The following is a 26616-nucleotide window of genomic DNA, read 5'->3' as shown; positions in this document are numbered from 1 at the left end:
TTCAAACCATCACAAGGACATCAGCCATCAGTCCAAAATAGAACAGAGGTCGTTCAGACCGGTGATTGTGCTCCTTATCCGAGGACAGAAGGGTTATCTTGTTTTTCCATGTTGCACAGTCAGAGGACACAATGCTTCATTATTTCAGGCCCAGAAGAACACAGAGGCTCTACAGAAGGATCACTTCAGCAACATGTACCATGAACCAAATGAAGGTTATGAAAATGCGTCAATTACAGTCATCTGAACTCATTAATGAGCAAAGTCTCCACACAGGCACTGGACTGAACAGACGAACTGAAGAGAAGAGTGAAATTGGTTTAGATGACTTTAACTCACCACAACTTTAGCCCAAAAACTTAACAATTAAGGGGCTCTGTACCTAAATCTGAGTGTGAAATAGATTAACAGATGGCTGTTTTGATGGTATTTACTCCTGACAGAAATCACAAGATCTATAATGGGATTTTAGTTCCAAAAAAGGAGCGTGAATATTCACCCTGAAGCTTGAGAATAGCAGTTTGACAGATAACTTTAATTCCAGGACCATTTACAAGCCTTTTCCAGAGCTTTCAACAGCATCTCAAGGTCCACTTCAGCCACTTTCCTGTTATTTCATCCCTTGTTGTATATTATAAAAACACTGACATTGCTGTAAATTTCATATGTTAATTATATCACACAAATAAAATATTATTGCTCACATTCAGCAAAGAACTTTTATTTTTTACTGTAATTTTTTTTTGTAAATACAGACCCACTACACTAGTCACAGCATTGACCGAGAAAGGGTCAAAGGTCGCTGACCACGAGTCAGTCGATGGATGAAGACCAAGGGCACCAGCAGAAACCATCTTCAAACAGACACTTACTCTCATGAGTTAAGTTCTATACTTTGGTCACGTGATGACAGCTGAGTCATCTACATGACAACTGAGCAAAGACCATGAGATGGGGCTGAAAGCTCTAAAAGAAAGCTGGTAAGTGGACCTTGAGTTAAGATTATTTTCTCAAACTTTCACAGGCTTCTTGGGACTAAAATAGAAGAAAAAGACTATGGTAAGATAAAAGTCATAGAGTGTACAGAGGGGTTCATATGAGGTACGATGTCTTTGACCACTATAGTTCACTGGTACCTGTCATTTGATGGCCCACCTTGAACAAGCCTGTTAAACAGTCCCCAGTCAGAGAAATGCAACTGTAGGAATGGTAACAAGAGACAAGTAATCTCAAGCAAATTGGTATGCGTTGATAGCGACACTGAGACAGAGACGACGTGGTAGTGTAGGTCAGTCAGGGGAGGTAACACACGGTCATGTCATATCATCATCTGACAAAGTTCAACGTCAGAAAGTCATGCTATCATGAGATACACACTTATAAAAACAAACAACAGAGCGACAAAGTAACATGGTTTACACTATCGGGTAATACTATTGCTCGCGCATGTCGAAAGCTTCAAACTCTCTTATTGTGTGAAATAAAAAAAAAAAAGGAAAAATTACAAAGAGTGTCTTCGTCTACTTGTAAAAAGGCACAGTTGGCAATCCTGATTGCAACAGTAGTTTGGGAGAGTTCTAAAAGGTGAGTCTGTCAGACAGCAGGCACACTATCAAGCCAACAGAAGCGTGTAGTATAGACACACACACACACACACACACACACGCACACGCACACGCACACACACACACACACACACGCACACATTCCCACAATCTCTGATCAAAGAACTGCATTCTGACTCTAGAACAGCTTCTTTCTCTCACACGTCGACACAAAGACAAAGAAATACATTAAAAAAAGATACATTGGAAGGCTGTCATGGAATGATAGGCATAGAGTAGAAACAGGGAGCGTTCACTAATCTGTGCTTGGCTGAGTATTAATTGTCTAAAAAAATCCTTCCTTTCCTTAATAGAGTTCAGTAACACATTGCTTGAAGTGCACTGATCATGTGCACATCACAGTCCGCCTTTTTTTTTTCATCATATCAGATTATCGTAATGAAATTTAATCCATCATCACATGGAATGTTATGAGATAGTTAATAGCCATTTTGGGGGGTTTTGTTTGCTAACACTTGATGACTTCATGACTTCAAGCAAAGTGCCACTTCCCTTTACCTGACCTTGCAATACAAATGATTGCAAAAGGTTGAGGACAAGTTGGAAGAGAAGGCACGTTTTTGAGACAATCAACAATACGACTCCTGGGTTAAATCTCTCCTGCAGCGCCATCTCAGGCCTAACCTCAGCTGTGAATGGAGAAAAAAACAAACAAACAAACAAAAAAACCCAAATCAAATGCCAGCATCAGCATTTTGAGATCGTCTTCGCCGTCCTCGCTGTGCCTGGGCCCCGTCCTCTCATCCACGCTGCTCCGGTTGGTTGTCTCACGTCAGCAGCCCCATACGAGTGAGCTTGGCTGACAGGAAGGAGTGGAGGACAAACACCACCGGCTTTGGACCCGAGTGGAGGTCGAATACCTGGAGGATGGACGGAGGGATGGAGTGAAGCAGGAAAGGGTGAAGGAGAAAAACAGCGGTGAAAATGGAACAGGACACGAGAGACATCAGGATGGAAAAAAGGGCAGAAACTCAGGTGTAACAGTCTGTTCTGAGATGTCTGACCTCCTGCATTTTGCTGAAATGCAGATAGTGAAATTTCTGTGGATCTATGATCAGTGGAGGTCCCCTTTGACATTTAAAAATGGTGACTTTGCTGCCCACTAGTGGCATCCAAAAGAGGCCCTCAAAAAACAAAAAACATCCCCCACTAAAATGAACAAGCTCAACCTAAAACATCAGAATAATTTAACAGGTGTTATAATCCTACAGTCTGATGTATGGCTGCAACTAATAAGTCAAAAAATGATTAATGATTCATTTTCTGCTGACTAACTGATTAACGGACTCTAATGCAAAGGTGTCATTTCACTAAATGCTAACGTTATGGCTAAATTGGTCAATCTAACACTGGTCTCCATATTTTTAAGGCCAAAGCAATGACACAGCGTTAGTGCGGAGTCAGAGGAATAAGCTGTTGCACGTCATCACAGCACAAGGTTAGCTGGAGCCGTGAATGCTCAGCTGATGTCGGCTTTTTGTTTTCACAGAGGTTTCCGAGTCGATCTGCGGTTCTTTAGTGTTTGTGGTTCCTTTCAGGCAAAAGCTGCAGCTGCAAGCTCTTGAGATTCAGATGAGATTAGGAAATCATGTTTACCTTAATAAGTGAGATAATCTGTTGTATAGTCACTCTGACATACCCTCTCAGTTAGGCTTTAGTTAGTTAGTTAATTCATTCTAAAAAGAAAGCAGAAACTATGATATTCAGTTTATAATGTCAGCCACTTATCAGACATTTTCTGCTTCCAGCTTGTCCACTGGGACGGTTTACTGCTTGTTGCTTTGCAATAATTGGATGACATCACCTGAGGCTCAAAGAACTTGACGTGCAATGTTCACTACTCTTTGAAAAAATGACTTTGTGTCACATGGCTTCTCTCCGACAGCAGCCTTAACTTACCATTTCTCCCTCTGGACCCCCAAAGTCAAGGTAAAGGTTGCGTATTCCGTCGTCGGCGGACATTTTGAGCTTCTCATAGGGGTATCTGTACAGCACGGCGCCCCCGGATGGATCTGCTGGCTCCCTCGTCACAGTGAAGCCCTTCTCGTAGTGCAGCATCAGGCGAACATCCTGTCTGTTCAAGGTGCAGCCTGAAACAGGGTGAGAGCAGCAGGTGTGACAGCACGTCTGACAGGTCGGATGTTGTTAACTTCCAGCAGTGACGCTGAATAATCTCTCCCGAGTAATAACTCAGATTGATCTGCAGCGTCTGCATTAAACTGGATGGGACGTTCCTCTCTGCCGCAGCCCAAAGACAAGCCTGACTTACACAAAAAACGCAGCCTATAGCAGCTTTAACTGTGAGGTCATTTCATCCCAAAGCAGTTCCATGTGTTTTACTGTAACTTGACAGGCTTGAATGTTCAAGCACAACTGTGTGTTTGTGTAGCGGCAGAACAGCAAAGAAAAAGAAGGAAAAAAAAAAAAAAAAGCTGAGGCTTTCCAGTGCTGTTCCACCAGCCAACTATTGTTCTGCAGAGAGAACACATTCCCCTCTGCTGGCTCCCACTTCTGCTTTCCTCCACAGAGCTGCTCTTTCTGAACTGCTGCACAGTGCTCGCCAGCCAGTTGCTGTCTGGAGCTTCCTGTCACAGTCGAAGTATTTTTAGGTATACAGGCCTTCATGCATTGAAATATTTCATCTGTGCTGCCCTGGAAAAAACCTCAAGTGCAAGCTTTAAACGGCGTTTAGTTTGCAAACACGTGTTATATTACTCATTCCCACTTAACATTCACTTGTTAGTATGAAGACTTTATGCACAAAGGTGAACCCACATCCTCTGTTAAAAGTCTGCAGACTCACTCGACCACACTGCTATCAACCTGTACGCACACACGCATTCATGCGAACGTGCACATGAGCCACACATGCCCATAGTTCTCAATAAACTCTGTGGTATTTTCTGAGGTTGTAATCTGTGGTGTTGTATTGCACTACATAATGGTAATCTGGTCTCTGCAGAGAAACCCCACTGGACTGTTTCCTTGGACGCCCTTAAATCTATAAAAAATCTAGAAGAATGATCAGATTTAACTCAGTAACAATAATTCTAATAGAGCTCATTTTATACATTAGTTACATGAACTTCCTTCTTTTGGCTCAGGTCTGAATTCTTTTAGCCACTCGGGGGCAGCAGACATTTTCTGCAGGTTCATCACAGAAAGCAACACCTTTCACATAATGTACAGATGTTAAATAAAGCATTGGTTTAAGTAAAAGCAGGGATGAACGGGGAGTTTTGGTGTTGACTCTGAACTCTTTCTAGAGGCTAATCGCTTGTTGCACACACACACACACACACTACACTCACCAATGGACACTTCTTTGATGAGTTCAGCAGCAGCGTGTGCCCCCTGCACGAGGGCTCGCGTCCATGAGGACAGATCCCAGTGGGTCTCCACTCGGAAGACGTGGGACTCGATGCCCCGCCCCGTGCCCGTCCGAGTGGCAAACACCAGATCTGCACCCTGGGCGGGAGAACTCCGGGCGTTTCCAGAATGAACCAGTCTGAAGGGAGAGACGCACGAAAACACAGACACAATTAACAACGTGTGTAGATAATGTACATGTGACGAGACTCTGGACTGTTATTGCTTAGCTCCTTTTAAACAGCTTATCAACGCTGGTGAAGGTTCCTGTTCTTTGAAGTCTGACCCTCAACGTCAGCTGTTCTAGTTATTTGGTGTCATTTCCACAACAGGATGAACTCAGTGTTGACATATGTGTTTGCTCTTTTGTGTTATTTTCATTGGTCGCGGTTCTCAGCTGACGTTTCCCGAAAAGAATTATCACATAAGCCACATCTGCACAGTGAAACTCCTCTCTTCCTATTAACTGAGCCACAACCAGCAAAAAGTTTTACTTTCGTTTTTAATGTGAGTGACTGTAAACTTCCAGGGACTTCCCATAAATTACACTTTGTTGAACATACGTTGACAGCAGATGGAAAGTATTGTCCTGACTGCCTGCTGAAACAGCTCCTTTTGACAGTCAGCTGTTGAATATTTACTGACACCTTGCAGAGAATCAACAGCGGACTTGCAAAAATGTCCCATCCAAATGCATTTTAACATAAATCTATACAATAAAACAAGAAATGACAAACCCATTCAACAATGCTCTGAGCTGTTCTGGACAACAGGTAAAGTCTGTAAATGTGTGATTCTCCTTTGTCCCATAGCTCGATGTGAAGTGTTTCCTGACCGTCTGACCCTCGGATGATCTGGACACTGTGGCAGCGTGAGGCTTTAGTGAAGTCACCCTCCTGTTTGCTGTGTTTACCTTGTAGCTAGCAGTGGGTGTGTGAGCAGAGGTATGGACCAGGACTCTCTGCTCCACGGCACTGACTCAAACAGCAGGATGTCCTTCTCTGTCAGTGCCATGACCACTGGCTTGTACTGCTGCCGCCCACCTTCTAGCTGGACCTAAAAAAGCAGGTCAGGAGGAGACGTCAGGACCAATAAGTGACGACTGAAACAACAGAAAATCTCTGAATTGTGTTTTTATGTCACATTTCCTCCTAATTTACAACTCTACCATTAATTCTACCATCGAGTTTACTGCAAACCAACTACGGATGGATGACAGCGTTAGAGCGTCTCCCATAGATGTTCAGCTGGGTTCAGATCTGGTGTCTGTGAACGCCATAGCATAAGATTCTCATCATTTTCATACTCATCAAACCATTCAGTGACCCGTCGTGCCCTGTGGATGGGGGCACTGTCATCCTGGATCTCTCCAATGTGCATTCATCTTTGTAATGAGGGGCTTCTGAACTGCAATCCTACTAATATCCCTCTCTATGGAAATGTTGAAGGACTGTTCTTGCTGACAGTCTGATCACAGCCTGCGTTACCAAGAGTTGCTCCTGTGATTTTTCTCACATATCCTTCTTTACTAATGCACGAGCATCACAGTAATCAAATGTGTGCTGTTGACTGTTCCTATTGTAACACGAGACAGCTGAGCAGTCTTTCGCTCCTGCCATCTGTACGCCAGCAAAGAGTCCTCTATTAAAATCACTTGATGCTTTCCTCTCGCCATCCGAATACAAAATCAGTATCAGCTGGGCCTGCTTGGCATGTTTATATGAGCATGACTGGACGTCAACTGCTCAGCGGTACCATGCAGTTCACCTGTGTGGAAGCACCTGCATGTGTTGCGTTTCTCCACACATTTATTCAGGTTTTTCTTTGAAGTTCTGTCTGTGTGTGTGTGTGTGTGTGTGTGTGTGTGTTACCGAAAAACGAAGCAGATGTGTTCTCCAGTTAAATTGTTCACTGATGACTTGGAATCACTACCAAACAGACAGACTGCAACTACTACAAGTTACAGTGATGTAGTTTGACAGCGTAAAGCTGCAGGTGAGTTAAGTAGCTCATCCTGACAGTCTGACCTGAATTTAGATGACGCTGAGGTTAAAATAGAGCAGAGTCATGACTCAATGAGTGAAGTGTTGGTGGAGTTGCAGTAAAAAGCAACTGTGGTGTGTAGGTGGGCTGTACAGGAAGTAGTGCAATGCAACGGAAACTTTCATTGGCGTTTCTTGTTTTTTAGCCCGGTCAAGACAAACAGAGGCAGACATCCATACATTCAACATGAGTGAACCCTGAATGAACATTTCCTCAGAGTGAAAAGACATTAGTCTTGTTCCTGGGCGTGAATGTGAAAAGTGAACCAGGGCTACTGGTTAAATGTTTAAATTTAGGACTAAAGCTAATTCAAGAAAACACACTCTTCCTGTGTGCTGCTATTACGTTAGAGCAGAAATGCCAGTGTCTGTTTGACTTCTGGTTGTGGGCAGTGACGTAGGTGTAATGAAACAACAACCTAAGCTGAAAAACCACTGATGCCATTTCCTTTGGAGAGCAACACACGTTTCAACTGTATATTCATTTAACCTGAAGTCAAGCAATCAATGTAAGAATGAAACAGAGCAGTCAATAAAATGTATTTACTCATGAATGTGCACAGAAACATTCGATAGATCCAAAGACTGTGCTGTTTTTGCAACTTCAGCAATGTCTGCTGCCTTGCCTTCCCTGCCTTTACCTAACACAGCTCCAGTCTGCACATGAGCTCTCTGGCACAATAGTCTTCAGTGTGGAAAGACTATTGCTTCTGATGTGTAACCAATCAGACAGCTCTTTGGGTGGGACATTAAGTGATAGTACTGAGTGGTGACTACAGACAGAGAAAGACGGCTGTATCAGCTCTAAATACTTACATGCAAGTATATCTATATGTATTCATGCTCATGAACTGACGAGTTACATTAATAAAGAAGGATGATTTCATTCAATCAGATGAATGACTTCATTCAAACGGAGGATTTTGCTTGAGGTTTTTTTTTTTTGTGGGTGATGACATAAAACACGATGACATTCGAAGCTTCCTTTGAAAACCTGAGCAGAAACTTTTGAATGTAAAACAGAAAATTCAGTACAGAGCTACGCTCAGATGTTGCCGGCACAGAGGCGTAAAAATAGCTAAGAGAGATAAGAGATTTGAGAAGAGATTTGTTAGCAAATCTGCATATTTTATCAACCTGTAACCAGATCCAAAATGAAACCAGCTACTGGAGCTTTCCTGCTAACAAGATATGGTACAAGAGGCAGTTCTGCAGCTGCTGGAAGGCTTGCTTCTTTACTTTTAACAGGCCTGCTTCAGCTGTTTGCCCTGCTTCCACTGTGCCAAGTCAAGCCTGTGCAAGACTTACTGCACTGGATAGTCAAAGATTCAGTTTGTTCAGACACACTGAACTCTTCTCGCTTTTTTGTTTTTCTTCTTTGAACAAACAGCCCTTCAGTCTCTTTATGTAGTTATCTGCTGTAATATCACTCATGTGACTGCTTTAAGAGTCTCCATTTGTGGTATTTTCATCATCATCCTGTTCTGTGATGCCGCAAAGAATCTAATATTTATAGTTTAGCAACATCAATTAACAATAAGCAACTGAAAAGGACTATCCTTAGAGACCATGCAGCTGTTCAACCAAACAAAGCTGAAAATACCTGTTCAGCCAACCAGCCGATGTGTTTGAGATGGGGGTGTGTGGAAGCTGAGGACGAGGCCCCCAGGTAAGCGTTGATGTGAGCCAGGGTCTGTGGCAGCAGGGCAGCAATGTTGGTGTGGATGGCAGTGAACCAGGAGTTGGCGGTGGGGCCGTCTTTACAGCGCAGCACCACCGTGTGCTGGCCGTCCGGGGAATGGAGCTCCAACAGTCTGAATGGGACAAAGGAAAAGTAAGAACTGTATCAGCAGACATATGTGAAACTTGCTCTTAAATACACAATTGTCTAATGTAATCTCCTTGGAGCTTCTTCTATCTCCTTGACCAATGACAGACACTTCTGCACATTCAAATTCACCTGCCAATTTGTCATGAGCCAGTACCGACAGCCAGTACTTTCATCTAAGTTTTCAAACTAACCTGAGACAACCCATAAAGCTGCGAAGGCAAATAGTCTGTGTTCAAGCTGCAGATGTTGGAAAATAATGACAGTGCACAAAAAATACAAAGTGCAGTGACAAAGAGGAACATAAGTTAAAACTAACCAGCAAAGATATGACAGACAGATGCACAATATAAAGCTTTGACATACTGTTACTGCACAACTACTTGGCAATCTGCTATGACTCACCTGATGTACCAAAGGTCATTTCATTCAAAGTGAATGTCCTTTATCACAATGCGCTTACATCATTTTGTCACTCATGTATCTCACTAGCTATTTTTCATATTTCTTCCTCAATCTTTTTGGGACGCACATCTATGTAATATCTGCACACACAAAGAGCATTTCTGTCATGGTCATTATCTCTTACAGAACAAACATTCCAATCTAATGAACTGAAGTTAACCACAGGAAAAAACACACACACCCAACCACACCTAAACTCCCACATGCTCTGCTATTTCTCGCCAACACACACACAAACACACACACACAGTGAGAAGCATCATATCGTACCTGTTCTCCAGGTCTGGCATAGTGAGGTTCCTGCAGATGAAGCACATCTTCAGGCTTATGACCTTTCTGTCTTTGGAGGAAGAGGAGCTGCTGTGTTTGGGCGACCCGGAGTCCTCGCTGCCGCTGTAGCTGGGCGACTGAGGGTGGATGCCATCCCATGGCAGGTCAGCCACCAGGGATGGCTTCTTAAAAAGCGGAGAAACCTCGCGGATGTACTTCACTGTGGGGGAACACAGGAGAGGATACATATCAACCACTGCATGTCCAATACAAGGTGGTGCTACTGAGTGGCCAGTGAGGTTAGCTGATGCATTATTGCAGTGTTCATGGTTTAAGTGCTATTTCAGAGGCTTTCAGGTAGCGTACAGTGGCTTTATCTGTACAGTGCTCAAGCCTCGCAGCTAATCAGTTTGTCCCTTTTAGCTTTTTGCTGATTTGACTGGTGGATTAATCAACTGAAATAAAACTAATTAACAATAATTTGGCACATCGATTAAAAGAAAATTCAAGGAAAAATGGCAAACATCTGGTTCCAGATTATCAAATGTAGAGATTTTTTGGTTTTCTTTGTTCCACATCATTGTAAATTGAACGTCTTTGTGGTTTAGACTGTTGCCTGAACAAGATGCCACATCAGACTGGAAAATTGTGACGGGCATTTTTCATGTTTTATAGACAACATTTATAGAGCAAATGATTGATTGCTAATGAAAATAATTGCTGCTTGCAGCTCTGAACTGACACCAGCCAAATGTTAATCCCAATAAATCTTCATTTTGCAAAGCGAGTGACAAAGTGACAATGCGGTAGGTTTTTAATATGCGCTAACATCTCAATCACTCATGGCTCCATCACTCCTTACAGTGTAGAACTGAGTGCTCTATAATCCATCCATTGCTTGTCAGCACATAGAAACAACAAGGGCAAAAAATGATTCCCTTAAAGAGTTCCTGCATACCAACAATCCTCCTCTTAACTAGCCAAATAAAGTCAAATCTGTAGCTAATATGTGCAATCCACAGATCTCCCTTCTTATCATGATTGAATAAACAGTTTGCTGTAGTTTAGAGTACAGCAAACCGTAGTCTGAGCAAAAGTAAGACAGCTGTTGAATATCTACCGATCTCAAGCAAATAGTGTGTTGATAGTTTGACCATCTGTGGGATTCCACCCAATAACACCCAGTCACTCAGGATATATGGTGCAGCGTGCCATAAACCTGGCCATAAGGAAACACTCTGGGATGTTTCCTGAGAGAAGTCAGCATTTAATCTGCTTTTAAAAACACTTTGGGGTCCAGTTAGGGTTACACTGTTTAAACATTGTTGGAGAAAGCTGTGGTTTGATTCTCTCAACAATCAGCTTGTAAATTCATGTGGGATGGAAAATGGATTTTATCCTGTGTTTGTCCAAGGTTTAAAAGTATGTCCTATAGTTTAATCATGCCTTATTATTCATACGGCCAGTTTCTCAAATGGATGGGACACTGATCATATTCTGGCCAAAAACTTGGAGCATTAACAGTTCATGCTATCTTCCAGCATGTCTTAAAAGGACATTGTGGTCCCCTGCGCGAAATTATCTTTGAAAAACAAAAGTTTACTTGGCCGTACAGCCGTGAGCTTGGCAGAACGACTGTTTGTAAAAGAACGGCTTTTGCTCCGATGTGATGGATTCACTTTCCAAATTTGGTGCTGCGGCCTTGTACACCTCCCGCCCCCACTGGCACACGGTGCCTTCACTTGTTCTTCAGCTATTCCATCCTCCATTTTATCCCCTCAGTGTTTCATCCAATGCATGTGAAAAATATGTGTGAGTGTGAATATGAGAAATGAGAGATTGTCTGTGTACGTATGTGTGTGTGCTGGACTATTGGGTTGGTCTGCTCTGTATGAAACCTGAGACAAGACTCTGAAGAGATGAGGTCATTCTTGAACGCAGCCTGAGATATTTGTTTTGTGAAAGTGTGTGCGCACATATATGAGAGCTAGAGAAATATAACATAAAGTCTTTAGCAATGTGCTTGAGTATGACTCTAAAATGAGCTCAACGAGAGACACAATACATAGAGTTTATGACTGAGCAATACATGCAGACACAGCTGCACAGTTCCTGCATGCTTGTGTGTACATTATACTATGTACAGTATGACTCAGAGTGAAGGGCAGGGCTGGTAGTAATGCTGAGGCAACAAGCCAAGAAATGGAGCCTCACTTCACTGGCCCTCCTAACCTCACCACCCACACCAACAAGGTCTGGGATCATTTCTGCAAACGTAAGTGCTTTGGAGTAAGTGAGTGTGAGAGCATTCCTGAATGCCCATGTTTATGTCTGAGGGTCATATGGAAGAGGATGCCTCTGCTGCAAAGCCCGACTTTCAGCCTAATAATCAGATTTAGTGGAGAGATGTTCAGCTGAGATATTTTCCATCCGCAGACCCAGGGATCTTTGTGGTTGTGCATGTTTATATCTTCAAATTCTGGATGAGCAGCTCACTGAGCATTGCTGCGCTGTGGTTATCAGCGTTCAAGTGGTCCTTTCAGTAATAACTATTTAAGAGGGTGAAATTTTCCAGGGAAACAGCATCAGGTTCTTGTTGAGACTGAGTTTAACACAATGGGCATAAATCCAACTGGAAATGTTAAGAAGACATTCAGGCATGCCTTAACCTGAGTTTAGAAGTTGAGAGAGACATTCAGTGTCACCGATATAATGGGGAAACAGTGGCAGAATGTGGTGATCTGGCAAGAATCTAGCATACAGAGAAAAAGTTAAGGACCCAGAGTGGAGCCCTGAGGGACCCCATGACAGTAAAATGAACTCTCCACTGCCTGATATGTGCAAATAAGACAATGGTGGGTAGTGCTATATATGAAATCGAATGTGGTCTACACATCCCCGTATAAAAGTCGGAAACAATTTTGACTGGTAAATAAAGTCCCCACGTGGCAAGGACACACTATTTGTGTATATAAATATCAAAAATTCTCACTCTACTTTGAAAATCATGTCTGGAAATTTTGAGTTACATCCATCGGACAACACATACATGATGCATCACCCACACTCTCTGCAGCTTTCTCAATCCTAATACACCCTTGGCCTCCTGAATTTCAACCTGTTAATCACCAGGATGGAAAAAAGAGGATATGGGAACAATTCATTTCCCAGCACTGGCAGAGAGTTTCACAATGATGTTTGTTCTCTGCAAAGGTGTGAGTGCAGGCACTGACTTATCAGCAGGTTATCATCATTATGAGTAAGCACTTACAAACCTCATGTGCTGGTCTGCACACATATTTACGTTTTCAGAAGTGACAGTCTTGTCACTGGACTTGAAGATTCGTTTGGTTAGCTACCATGACGTCCAGCTGATGATGCCCCTCCAATATCAGTTACAGAAGCTGGTAGTAACACTGTGGCACCATATTTTAGGTGTTGCTAATCGTATTCTTGGGGTAAACCAAATTTTTCCAGTAATGGGAAAATAGTAGGAGTCATGTTTACTGAAAACCTATCGACTATTACTGTATAATGTGTATAACCCTGTGGAAATCAAAAGCCTACTTAACTGGCAACGAGCATCTAATGCATTGTGCATTGCATTGTTACATGTTCTGACATCAAACAGGTCACTTTACAGCTTTTCTTGTGTCTGACTGGTTGATGACAAGCAGACTAGTTAACAAAGTTGTGACAAGGAGATATTTAGTGGTGTGTGCCTGAACAAGCCATAAGATGTCCAATGGGCTGGAAAACCACAAGCTAAAACCTCTACGCACATCTCGTAGTTAAAAAGGATCTTTAGCAAAGACTGCGAGGAAGGGATGACAATGGAGTGAGAGAGTAACTTGAGAGCATGTTAAATATTATGACAAATCCCATCCATTTCTCTGGTTATGATTCATTTTGTATGTTGTATCAGATTCTTATTCTATCTTTCAGATTTTGTTGTCAGAGAACTTCACAACTTCTTGAATCTTGGCTGTGTGCTGCAGTGAAGCTTATGAATGCTCTGTTGTGTAATGTATTGGCAGTGTGGACCATTGTACATCTGCTTCTATTCATTTTCTTTTCTCTTTTTTATTGGGTCGAAATGAAAGGGCTGGGAGCAGTTGCAGTCTTTGATGTAGCTAAAGAAATTGAATCCATCATCCTGGGTTGTAGCCTCTTCACAGATGAGATGCTACAAATGCAACGACTACCGTTATCCATTGTGCTGTTTCTACCTGCTACACTGATACCTTTAAATTTTATGGCATCCCATTCAACATTTGTCACAAAAAGCCAAAAATGTCAATGGCATGGTGGTGCTAAAGGAAAAATCAAGGGATCACAAATGGGATCATGAATGTGTGCATAAAATTTCAAAGTAATCCATCCAATAGTTATTTCAGATTGGACCAACCAAAAAAACCTGCCACCCCAAGGGCCACGCTGCCAGTGTGGCTAAATATTTGCATCTCATTTCCATATAGCCGTACATGAATGGTTACCCAGTGTATGAGGTAAATGAAAGCTAGCTACATTAGCTGTATAGTCAGGACAGTATGTAAACTAGGACATGCATGTACCATGTCTAACTTTGCTATAAGGCTGATAGACAAACATGACAGACGAATTACTGCTCAAACTGAAAGTGATTATCAAACTAGAAGTCTGTGCTCTACAACTGAGCTGAAGCATTTGATACTGATGGTCTACAGCTGTGATAATAGGTGTTATTTCAATATGCATAAGAATGACATTTTAAAGGAAAAAAGAAAAATTGTAAATGGAGATTTTAGAATTTGGCCATATCGCCCAACCCTACAGAGCAATTATGGGACTATATGAAACAGCAGCAGATCTTCAGTGGATGTTCACAGCAGCACTGACGCTTTCCATTGAGTTCCATGTTACAGATTTCCCGTTCATCCTGCCAGAACTAATAACTCCTCACAGTCTGTCTCCTTCAGATAAAATGCTTCTTTCCATCATTACTGACAGATTCAGCGCTTTCTGCTTGCACGGCATGTCTGTCTGTCTATCCTGCCTTCGGTGGTGTTAAATGAACTCATTAGTTCTGTCAGGCTTGTCACTCAGCTCCACTTCTGCTAATTAGGTCTGCACACAGAGGACTACCAGCTCATCGTGCATGTGTGTGTGTGTGTGTGTGTGTGTGTGTGTGTGTGTGTGTGTGTGTGTGTGTGTGCGTGCGTGCGTGTGCTCACATATTTTTGCCTGAGTGTATTCATCTACATTAATGTGCGAGGAAGATTCCCCAGAGATGTTAACCATCATCCCACGAGGGCCAGTTCATTCCTCGCTGGACAGAGCACAAAAAATGATAAGTTGAGGAGGAGTGCAAAAGGCAGAAGAGTCTGACTCAACACATATTTGATTTGATTGTGGCATCAGTTGTGGCGCGAAGCTACCCATAAAACTGGCCGCCTTCCTCTCTCGTTTCTCACCACACACACACACTCACACACACACACACACACACACACACACACACACACAAGTAATCATCTTATGGAATGGCCAAAATAACGAAATAATAGCTTACAGAGCAGAGAGTCAGGCAGTCAGACCCCAGCCTCTGTATTTTTCCCCAAAAATTGCCCAGAAATTCCCCTGTGGTTTGGCCCGCTACTCCCTTCTCACTCGATTTTCTCTCTCATTCCTCACTTCCTCTCCTCCCTCCTTCCTTCCCTCTGTCCTCCTTCTCGCTCTCTATCTACAGTCCTCTGTCTTTCACCTCTCTCTTGCTGTCCCCTCTCCCTCCCCTCCTCTGTTCCCACACCTCTCATAAAGTCCTGCCTCTCTACCTCTGTCTTCTCCCTCTTAATCCAATCCGCTCCCTCTCGTTCTTTCTTTCTCCCTCTCGTCCTACCCCCCTCCTTCAAAGCCTGTTTCTGTCAGAAACCTAATGTGAACAATGTGTTCGAAGGCAGCCTCAACAGACAGAGAGAGTGGAGGGGGAGGGGGGGTGTTACATGTCCTCGTGGGGTCCCTCCTTTAGCACACATGTGCAGATACATTCACAACAGCATTTCTATGGCACGTCACTGTCATATAATACAGTTTTTACAAACCAATGTTACTTACTGGCTAATATCATCATTTAACTTCTGTTATAATTCACTGCAGTTTTTATCTGACAGGGATTTCACTGTTCACTTCTCTGGTTTAAATAACTTAATACTCATATTTACTTAATAGTTTGCAATATTGCTGTAAGTCAATTAATCAGTCAGTCGTTCACTGTAAATATTTTGCTAATTAATTAATGTCTGGCATTAACAATGGCTCTGTTCTATTCAAGTGTCCCAGTGAGTCATGACGGTGCGCCTGCACAAACAATACTAGGATCCTAGAGGGGCCCAACTCTATCAGAAGTGCTTTCCAGATGGTCGAACTGCTTTGGAAACCCACTCCCCACCTTCCGGACGTCAGATTGGGGGGTCTGTGTTGGACCATTCACGCCCACTTGAGTATGAATGCTATGAATATCTTCTAGGCGAGATCCCCCAATTTAAATAAATGGGGATAAAATGTGCCTTCTTTACCCCTTATTTCAGTTATCTCTGCTATTTTGTACTTCCACTCCGCTAAATTCTGCACTGTACTTTATACTGCACCACATTTATTTGATAACTTTATTTATTTGTTACTTTGCAGATTCAGATTAATAATCTAAAATATAAATCAGGTACTTAATTATGATGTATTAGTGGTATATAAAGTATCTAAAACAAGACCCACCTTTACCAACTGCACTTTTACATTTGGTACTTTGAGGATATTTTGTTCTTTTACGGAAGAAATATTTTGAAGTTCTACTGCAAATGTGTATCGGTTCCAAGTACAGGTTATCTGTCTCCTTGAGTACTAATAATTCTAATCAATATCAGCCTTGAAAAAACTTTATCGGTTCACCCCTACCACAGACACTGTATCTTACAAAATGTTACAGGACATTATGATTTGGGCAATAACTGTAGAGATTTAGGGTTTATCATCTACAGTGGTAGCTCTCTCATATCTCTGGTTGCATTAGGCTGTTGCAGGCGAGGTTGCATGTCAGACTGTTCTACGGTAATATTGGATTTACAGGATTTTTACATCAATGTGATGAATTCACTTGATTTGTCGGGTATCTAACACACTGGATTAGCCAAAAACAGACATTCCATTAGGTTATTTCACTTATAAATGTTTTTTCAATTTATTTTTTATTTTTTTTATCTTCTATATCAGGGACATACTGGTGACCTTGTGGTCAAGATATGCACTATATCACTTCAATGTGCCCGGTTTGGTTCAGGCATGCTATACCACTCCCTCCAAACTCATGTTTCCTGCCTGTATCTCGACCATCCCACTAAAAAATGAAGGCGGAAAAATTTTTGAGGATAAAAAAGCTACTATATTACAACATGCTGTATCGCACCGTTGCAATATAAAGTGATGCAAACTGTAATAGAGATTTTATCCACATTGCTGCCAACTACAGGACACCAGTAAATGCAGTCTACATTTTTTAATGCAGAACACTTCATCTATGACACAAATCATATCTAAACTTCACTCCCCTCCACTCAAATTTTAATGAAGGCCGTCTTCAGATTAAACATAAACTTCAAATTAGAACTCTGTATTGAGAAATCCTTGATATTAATTGATTCAAACAAGAATCAGGACAACAAACCTAATCTGGACCTCTCCAAATTTTCACTATTTTGAAGGCAGACATGACAAAATGACCTGTCTATGCAAATATAAGTGCCTCCATACAAAAGCCTGCCTGGCAGCACAATCACACAGCATTATGAACAGACTCTCTCACACAGAGATCATCACATAAAAGTATTCCCTTGATTCCTCGAACACAGTCACACCTGCCCCCTCCTCTTTGATCACGCTGTTGGGAAATCAGGCTGCTGAAGTGTAAACGCATTAGTGTGTTTATCTGCAACACCGCACTGTAACATTTATGAAATTACGTAAGTCAGTTTTCTTAAGGTCAGCGTATTCAGTGTACGGCCTGAAAGGTTATTTGAATATGTGTGCCAACTTTCTACAAAGGATAAAGCAGATTATGGACAAAAATAATCACATTCATCATTCTGTACTGTAGTGACTGTTAAAGATTACAAATGTCTACCCAACATGCTGACAGCGAGGGCACAGATTGATGCTGGTTTATCCACAGTAGGTCCCAGCAGGGAGGAAAAGCTGGATGCTTTCTGCTGTGATGGAGCCGTGGTTCACATTAGGACTGCAACTCAGTAATTTGGATCATTGATTAGTCTGTTGATTATATGAATGATGAACTGAAAATTTCATCTCATCCTACACCTAACAGTGTTTATCAGCTCTTCTAGAAGTGCTTGGTTCCTACATTATGTACTTTACCTCAATGAATTCAATAATATTTACTGTCAGTTTCCACATTGAACTGGAGGTATTATAAATAATAAGTGCTCTAATAATAAATACATGTTCTTTTCTCATTTCAAGTGAAATAAGGGCTGCATTTAAAATAAAATACATAACAGAGAGCTTTTGAAAATATGCATCTTGATGTGCTTAAAGTGCTTCAATACTGGTTCAAGACAAATCAGTTGTGTGTGTGTGTGTCAGATTTTAAAGCTGCGATCCATGAGGGACGCCATGAGCACGCAACATGTCCTCCATCGGTTCCCGCTGACAGCTTTTGTTTCTCTGTGAATTCCACATTATCAATATTTCACTGAGTCATTTTATTTCATCTTAATTGTTAAACAGTTGAACAGATTTAGTGTGGCTCTGGTGTCTAAACACGATGCAAGAAATGCCCAAATGTGGGAGAGGAGTGTCAGGGAAAGCTGGCAGCCTGCTTTACCGAGCTCTGTTCTGTCTGGAGCCCAGGACCAGAGCAGCCCAACCAGGGGGTTTGAGACCAGTATCCTTGAGGCCATTCTGAGCATGCAGATGGACGTTAACTTGATTAAAATTGAACTGCGAACCACCATTGACACCAGTTTACTAAGTATTACGAAGAGACAAGCTCTAATATCCGAGTGCTCCAAAGGTCAAATAGAGCGCGTGAAAGCACTGTGAAGGGGATGCAGGCTGCTGCCTCTGATGCTGTCGCCTCACTGGAGCTCAATGTTAACATACTGACTATGGAGCTGGAGTCTACACACAAGAATAGCAAGGATTTAAAGAACTGTACTCAGAAGGATAACCTGAAGATCGTAGGCAGTAGAGTTTTGGTTTGTCTGGAGGACAAATGTCTCCATGTTCATGCACATCACTCTCTGAGCCCAAGGCCAGCGGATGGCAACAGGCTCCGGGGTTTCAAGTCCACCCCTTTTAATTACCTCTAAGGTCACTATGGATCATAATGAGAAAGTCATCATGGTGTCTGGCATGATCAGTGGTACTCCACTTATTTCAGTTAACGTGTATCTACCTAGTTGGATGAATCAAAATTCACATCTAAACTCTTTTCCTCTAGTTCAAATTTAGGTTCTCACATGTTAGTTCTGGGAGGGGGCTTAAATTTTATTATGTCATCAACCCTGAAAAGATCCTCTACAACCAAGACACTTCATTCCTCTTTCAATACACATGCCATCCATCCATGGCACGCTCTACACCCACGAGACAGACAGTATTCTTTCTTCTTAAATGTTCATCACACATATTCACAAACTCATTATTCTCTTCTGGATGAGAAGCTTCTTGGCAATCTGAAGGACTGCTCCTATGAGAACACTGTCATCTCCGGTTACTCTCTTTTCCTGCTTGGGCTGTCATTTCCTCAGAAACACTCTGCCAATTATCAGTGCTCTTCTTCTCTCCAATTCTAATGTGTGTCTATAATTTCCACAGAAATTGCTAAATTCTTAGAGATAAATATTAAACCAGATGTCTCATATTCTGCCCTATGGGAAACCCTCAAGGTACATCTTCACAGCCTTAATATATCTTTCTCAGCCCATCATAAAAAAAATCACAAGGTCAAAGACTAAAGAAACTGCTTCAGTCCACCTCCTCCCCTGATAAAAGTTATGCAAACAATCGCTTGCAAGATCTTTATAAGCAGCATCTATTCCTGCACACTTGGTTTGATGAACTCATGTGGGCAGTAAACTCCTCGCCAGACAGATTCATAACATAGAGGCATCCGGACATGGTTTGACAGGCTTGAGCTGGACGGCAGTGAGGACGAGGAAGTGGGGAACTGAGAGGCATGACATCAGCAGGAGCCACGCCTCCTTCTAGAGGGCTTCCCAGAGGGTGGCTCCAGGGCAGGATCAGCCAGGGAACTGGCTAGTTCTGTGTCAGCCAACTGGTTTACTGGCTGGAGGCTAGCAGTCTGGAGACGGTCTAGCTCTAGCAGAAAAGAGAATAGGGAGCTGGATGACAAAGATCTGGACAACAGGGAGCCTCAACATCATCGCAACACTCGCATTCTTGTGGGGGCTGGTCCGGGTAATCAACAGAGGTGGAATCAGGCAGGAAGCTAGCCAACTCAGGAACTGTCTGGAGGCAAGCAGGCTGGATGCTAGCAGGCCGGGAATCTATCTGGTGGCTAGTGGACTGGATGCTGCTAGCAGGACAATGTGCAGACCAGAAGTGAACTGGCTGAAAACAAGCGGACTGGAAGCTAGCTGACTCTGAAATTGATGTAAAGAAACATTGGCAGGATTATAGATAAGGGACACAAGCAACAAACGCAGGTTGAAAGAACAGATGCAGATGACCTGACAAATGAAAGAGGAAAAACGCTGCAACTAAACAAACAGAAGGCTAATTAACGATTAGGTGACACAAAGAAAGGAAGTAAAACAAAATATGGCCTATGTGGAAAGTGAACCTTCAGCATAAAACAGGAAGTAACTGAACCACAACCTCAAAACCACCGTAAGAGCACGGCATGTGAAGCTGCTTCTGTCTGACCCACACTCACTCCATTCACAATGCTCATCGGCATGCACAGGTTTTAGGGACAGCAGCGCTAGAAAAGGCGAGAAAAGCTGTGCCGACAAAAAGAGAAACGCTTTGTCACAATTCAGTAATTCTCAGGTTTTAAATATGAGCTCAGTGTTTTTCATCTTTAATATGTAAAAAGTGCTTTCAGTAATTTCTTGTGTTGTTCAGATTAATCCTGATCACCCTTTTGTACACATTTACAGACTTAATTTGATCATTAAAATATAACAACAACAATTAACATGACTTGTTCACATTTAAAAAAGAAATCAGACAGTATTTGTGGAAAAGTCAAACATTCAGGTTACAGTTTGAATAAACTCTGGACTGTTTTTCAGTACACTGACTCCTGATTGTTGATTCATCTTCATAATATGCAGTGATTACTCGTTGCTATTTCACCATTGGTTTGGACCATGACGCCCCAACAAATATGTATTTATCAAAGGCCAAAGCGGCCTTGCCCTAAAAATGACTTCATGTTCCTTCAGTTTCTGTCGCCTTCCAGAAGTGCTTTTAAAAATTCTCTTGACATCTGGATACCAGAGACACGTCTGAAGATGGATATCAAAGGCAGCGGAGCTCATACTGAGACAGAGCTGACAAACTGGCACGGCCTATTTCAGGCAGTGCAAACTCACGCTCTGTGGCAGCTCTCGCCCCGCGAGGACACCAAACGACACAATGAACGGACGGTTCGCTAGCTTTGGCCTTGGAACAAAAGAAGAGAACTGTTCCTCGTCAGGGCTGTCCCCGTTTCATCAATAGCCTCTGTGTCTGGTATGTGCTGTTTTTATCCCTCCAATTACTCACACAAAGGGCTCATCCTGCGTCCCCCTCCACCGACCAGCAGGCTAACCCAATAAGACACAAGGGGCTGCTGCAGCTTCAACTAATCATTTGGACATATGGGATATTATGTCTATCAGTCAGCTGGTGAAGGGAGGGGATTAACCAGCGGCGTACCATGTCTGGGATGTGTATGTCATGTGTTAATGGGGGAATAACAGTCAGTCTAAGGAGAAGTCATTCATTCATTGCTATGGCCTAGAGAGTAAAACCACCCAACAAGTGATTATCTTTACGAATAATTAAAGGGAGACCACTTCACGTGTTCCCAGTTTGTCCAATCCTTGAGCGATTTTCTAGCATCACTGCAGCTGAATCAAGAAAATAACACATCCTAGACAACTTCTGAAAAAAGTTCATAATAGAAACAGGTCGGAAGAATTTTTCACTGCATTTGAGGAAATAAGAGTCTAACTTGGTCTCAGTGGGAGAATATATAAAAGGATTTTAGCGACTAAAAAAACACTGGGAGAGAAGATCCCACTTGTTACCTTTAACCTGTTCGTTAAAACAAGCTAAATAAAGCACACACACACTGCAGCATTTGATCCATCACGAAAACAAAAATATTAATAACGCATCTTTAAAATTGGTCTGATTCTGAATCTGGTTTTCTCTTTCCAGATGTTTCCGATATGTGTGACAACCATGCAACCCACTTTTCTTGTACTTGTTAGTACAAACTGGATATCTTGAAACATCTTTAATAATCCACTGCAGATGGTGCTTGAGAAGATTATCCATCTTGGATCAAAACAGACTGAATCATCCCAAATAAGATTAGGACTTTCTTGAATGGACTTTAATAGGAACTTAGAAAAGGAGACGCGGTTGAGGCTGTCGATTTGCACTGTAAAACAGACACTGATCTGCAGTGCTTATGCTGGATATTCAGAATATGTGGGCCAAAATTAAACTGATAACATATTCAGGCAACATGCTGTTAAATACTTTGGTGACAACCCTTGTTATAAAACAAGACACCGCCCTCTGTTGCCTCCATCACCTTCTCAGATGTGCTCCTCTTCTCGCTCTTCCCTCCTGCAGCACCAGCAATAAAAGTCAGTGAAAGTGTGTTGCAAGTGTGGAGCAGCAGGAATCATCCAAAGCTGGAGCCGGGAGCGTTGACCTTTGCCCTAAATACACACATGCAAGCGGAGGTCAGGAATGTGGGCCACCTAAGCTAATTGTGAGAATATCTGGGGGTTTATGTACTGTTTACACGGCACAGTTATCTGGAAAGTCAAGCCCTGTTCTGTCTGACCGCTGCTTCTTTCTCAGAGCAGGGGGAGAGAAAGAGGGGGACAGGGACGAAGAGCCCGTCCACAAACACCACAGCTCACCGCCTGTCAGACTGACAAACAGTGACAGGCAGCTGACACATTCTTCCACACAGAGGCCCGTGTCTGGACGGAGGCTGTGGCAGGAGGCTGCACATCCTCCTGTCTCTGCCTGAGGGTTGCTGGAAATGTTTTGATATGCCGACGTCAGCTGCAACGGGCTGAATTCCACCAGCGGTTTTGACATGATTCTTACTGTATTTCCCTGTTTGGCGAAAGCGCTTCTGCTGTGCTGCATTGTGTGCAACATTTGCGTGTGTCGTTTGCCTACCTAGAGATCTCCATCAACCAGCTGGAAAAACAGTAACAGGCTGTGACAAAACAGCACTCCGGATCACATCTGATAAGGGAAAAACTAATTGACTGAACTTTTCCAGAGCCTCTGGTTGTGTTTGTCAGCACAGCCGATGGCCTGAAGTATCTACGCCATTTTACCTTGGTGGATTTTGGGAGGTACCTAACAGGCCTCAGTTTGACTTGAGTGCAAATGTGTCACACATTGATTAGTTCCTACAATTCGTGCTCGTCAGTATTCATCCGGTGTTCATTCCAAACCATTAAACACTGCATTTAGCTGTTCCTGGCCAGAAGTTTCCGAACCCCAGGGGCTCTGTGGCCTCTCTCCCTCCAACTCACTCTTTTTCCACTTTTCTAAGGATTGAACCGTTTTACACCAGCGCAGTTTAGGATCTGAAGTTATCTCCATGGAGCTGTGTTCACTCGCATAATGAGCCAGCACACATCTCCGAACGAGCACTTTTCTCCACATAGAGCAAGCTGCCTACATCTACAGTGTGTGTGCCTCATCACGGTTCTCCCATCTCTGGTTTAGTGGGTTTGTAGGCTTGTTGATATGTGGATGGTTTTCTTCATCTTCACACCTTAACTTCAGCAAACCTCCTATGATCTTCTGTCGAGCTGCTGATGTGAAAACATGTGAAGCACTGATAAGCATTCTCATAGACAAAACCCCTCACAATAATCTACCTCCAAATCAAATAATGCCAGTTGTTGTAAGTGTATTAATGCAGTTTACTGAGCTGCATCAATACATTTTTGATCACTAGAGGACAGAGAAACATCACTACACACACAGCCACTGTACTGTTACCACTACCCTACTGCCCTACCACTATACCACTGTATAAAGTCATGGCTAATGAGATAACAAATATTTGCTAATTTTCACAACAGTCATCTGGAGGTGTGTCTCAGGTGACAAATGTAAATCCAATATTCACTCTCTGTTCAGCTCTGTTTTTGTCTCCACAAATGTCTTTAGCTGCTAGACGTTTGACTTTCCTCACCTGCTAGCTGCTAAGCTCGCCTGTCTGCGTGGAGGGCTGGACAGGCACAGACAGCATACTGCTGATTAATGACACAGCTTCTGCTCCAAACAGCCGCCGACAGGGACCGATGAGAGCTCTCAGACTGAAGCACACAGCCAGTGTGACGCTAATGCTGAAAAACCAGGCTCAACCACAGTTTAACCTCTTTTTCATTACACGTAGTCATTTCATTCAATTCTTGACGACACAATTACTGATCAATGCAGCTTGAAACAGAATCAATTCAAGGTTATTAAGTGGTTTACTAAAAAAGGGCACAGTGGTTTTAATCTGTGTGATTTTTTCAGTTTTTTTTTAAACTGCTGATTTCAAGGGGCTGCTCCACATCAGTGTGAAAATGATTCTGGACTCCAGAAAGTAGCTCTTAAATCTGATGCTTGACCGACGGGACATAAGTCTCATATGAGCATTTCATCCTCTAAATGCAGTGAGTGCACATTTTAAGGCCATATGGAGCTAACTGTTATCTGTGCAGGTAGATGAAATAATCAACACATTGCATGCACTGTCTTACATTGTGTGTATTTTTATATATCCTTTACATTGGTCAGTATGTTCTACTGCTGGTGTTTTGTTTATACAGTTGTGCTTTAACAATGAGACACACAGTAATTGTTTCTGTTGTATTTTGTGTGGGTGCAACATGCTGATTTCCCCACAGATAATTTGCATGTTTTCCTCTTCCTCGTCGTCTGTCCTGGTCAGGATCAGCGGAGTCACACTGACACAAATCTCATCTGCCTGTGCTTACAGTGACCTCTTATCTTTAGCAAACCACAGCCATTCAAATACACAGAGTACAATGTATCTAACTCTGACTGAGACCACAACTGTGGTTACTTTCCTGTTTACACTAATCAAAGGCTTTCTGTGCTGTTGATATTATTTAGCCCCGCTCCTCCTCCTCCTGGTCATAGATCAACTCTGACTGTGAGCCTGTTTGTTTATGCCAGTGTGTCTGCTGTTCTGTATCATAACATGTTAGATAAATGATTGGTTGCGTGATGAAAATTAAAACCCACAGAGCATGTGATCGAGAAAGTTCATGAAGTTTTGGTGATGGCGCCCAGTTAAAAGGGGCCAGAGGTATGGTGCTGGTGAGTTCATTATCCTGTTCCTGCATCAGTTCACTAAAAATATGCATTAAGGTCTTCTTGTATTTAGTGTACTTCTCCATTTATACTTCTGGGGACAAAGCAGCTGGTGACTTTTGGTCACATATTTTTAGTGTTTGCATGCTCCATTTTTTCCAGATTGGTTAAAAATACTTAATGTTTTCGTCTGATAATGTACTCCACGTTCAGTTTAAACCCACAATGATACGTGTTCATGTGCATAAAGAGTGCCAAACCCAAATGACACCCGTGCCTTTAACTGGAAATGTGAGAAAGCGGGAGTGCACAGAAGTGTGCCGCCACAGGAGTCTTAATCTCGGCCCGTACAAGTCCCCGCTCTCGCGTTGGCCAACTTACCCTCCAGCGTCACTTCTTTGCCTGCCTTCTTAAGCGCCTGGACCGCCAGGTCGTGTGTTGCCTCCCGGAGGTCGTTCCCGTTCACCGACAGGATCGCGTCGCCCACCCGGAGAGCCCGGCTCTGGTCGGCGGCGAGCCCCGGGAAAATCTTGGAGATGAGGATGGGCATCCGGTTCTCGCGCCCCCCCTTGATACTGATCCCAAGCCCGCCAGACTCCTGTTTGACAACTCGGACTTTCCGCACAGCTTCCGAGGAGCCGTCCAGGCTGACGGGCATGTCGCCCTGCCTCGACCCGAGGCTGGACCCGGGACTGCCGAAGCTGGAGCCTGGGCTTCCAAAGTCAGAGTTTGTGCCGTTATTTGGATACTTCCCGGGGCTGTTTATACCGTAGTTGCCGTCGTACTGACACCGACTGGCACCCACGCGCCCCGGGCTGCCGCTACGCCCTCGTCCCCCGTGGTTCTGGTTCTGGAGTTGGTCTTGACCCGAGGACGGAGCGCGGCCAGGATTCCCCGGACTCGTTCCCGGGTCGTTTCCGTTCGACATGCCATTTCGCAGGCCCGCCGAAGAGTTGTTGTAGTCCCAGTGATTGCCCCCCGGTCCGGTTACCTCCGCTTCGGCCGTTAAAGTCAGCGTTTCTCGGGTGAGTTCGGCGGCCACTCGGATCCAGCGGTCGCGGAGCAGAAGGTCCAGTTGACCGTTTTTGTCCGCTCTGGTCCACACTGCCATTCCTGGATGGTGAGCCTGCTCCGAGGCGGGACGCTTTCACACTAAACTCATTATCAACTTTTTCCTCTTTTTCAGAGTGCGCACAAGCAGCGACTAGGCTACACTGGCCCGCATCGACACACCCACTCACACAGCGACTCCAGGCAGAGGAAGGAAAAAAAAAAACAAAAAACAGAGAGACTCTCCAAAAAAAAAAAAAAAAAAAGGGGGGGGGGGGGAGAGGAAAAAGAAAAGAACAACTGGCGGTGACGGGCCAGCTTAAGAGGGCTTGTTGTCGAGTTCAGGCTCTAAAGCTGTCCGACTTCC

The 26616-nt window shown here is 43.2% G+C and overlaps 1 protein-coding gene across 1 annotated transcript; it reads right to left on the bottom strand.

Moving 5' to 3' along the window:
* Positions 1–745: 745 nt before the first annotated feature.
* sntb2 (syntrophin, beta 2) lies at positions 746–26616 on the bottom strand. Its single transcript, XM_076733532.1, has 7 exons — positions 25581–26616; positions 9600–9819; positions 8640–8850; positions 5908–6050; positions 4937–5133; positions 3525–3715; positions 746–2485 (listed from the first exon to the last, which is right to left on the bottom strand). Exons 1-7 carry the CDS (start codon positions 26308–26310, stop codon positions 2393–2395), a joined length of 1785 nt encoding a protein of 594 aa, XP_076589647.1. The 5' UTR covers positions 26311–26616; the 3' UTR covers positions 746–2392.

Source organism: Chaetodon auriga, chromosome 6, assembly GCF_051107435.1.
Source record: "Chaetodon auriga isolate fChaAug3 chromosome 6, fChaAug3.hap1, whole genome shotgun sequence".
NCBI classification, from domain to species: domain Eukaryota; kingdom Metazoa; phylum Chordata; class Actinopteri; order Chaetodontiformes; family Chaetodontidae; genus Chaetodon; species Chaetodon auriga.
The sequence above is the reverse complement of the archived record's forward strand: the minus strand, read 5'-3'. Positions and strand labels throughout refer to the sequence as shown.

Excerpts from the sequence above, each read along its gene's own strand:
- sntb2 (XM_076733532.1), bottom strand. The coding sequence starts at position 26,310 with ATGGCAGTGTGGACCAGAGCGGACAAAAACGGTCAACTGGACCTTCTG. Across the intron at positions 8,851-9,599 it reads ATGCCAGACCTGGAGAACAG|ACTGTTGGAGCTCCATTCCC; the intron begins GTACGATATGAT and ends TGTCCCATTCAG. Across the intron at positions 6,051-8,639 it reads TCGGCTGGTTGGCTGAACAG|GTCCAGCTAGAAGGTGGGCG; the intron begins GTATTTTCAGCT and ends CTGCTTTTTTAG.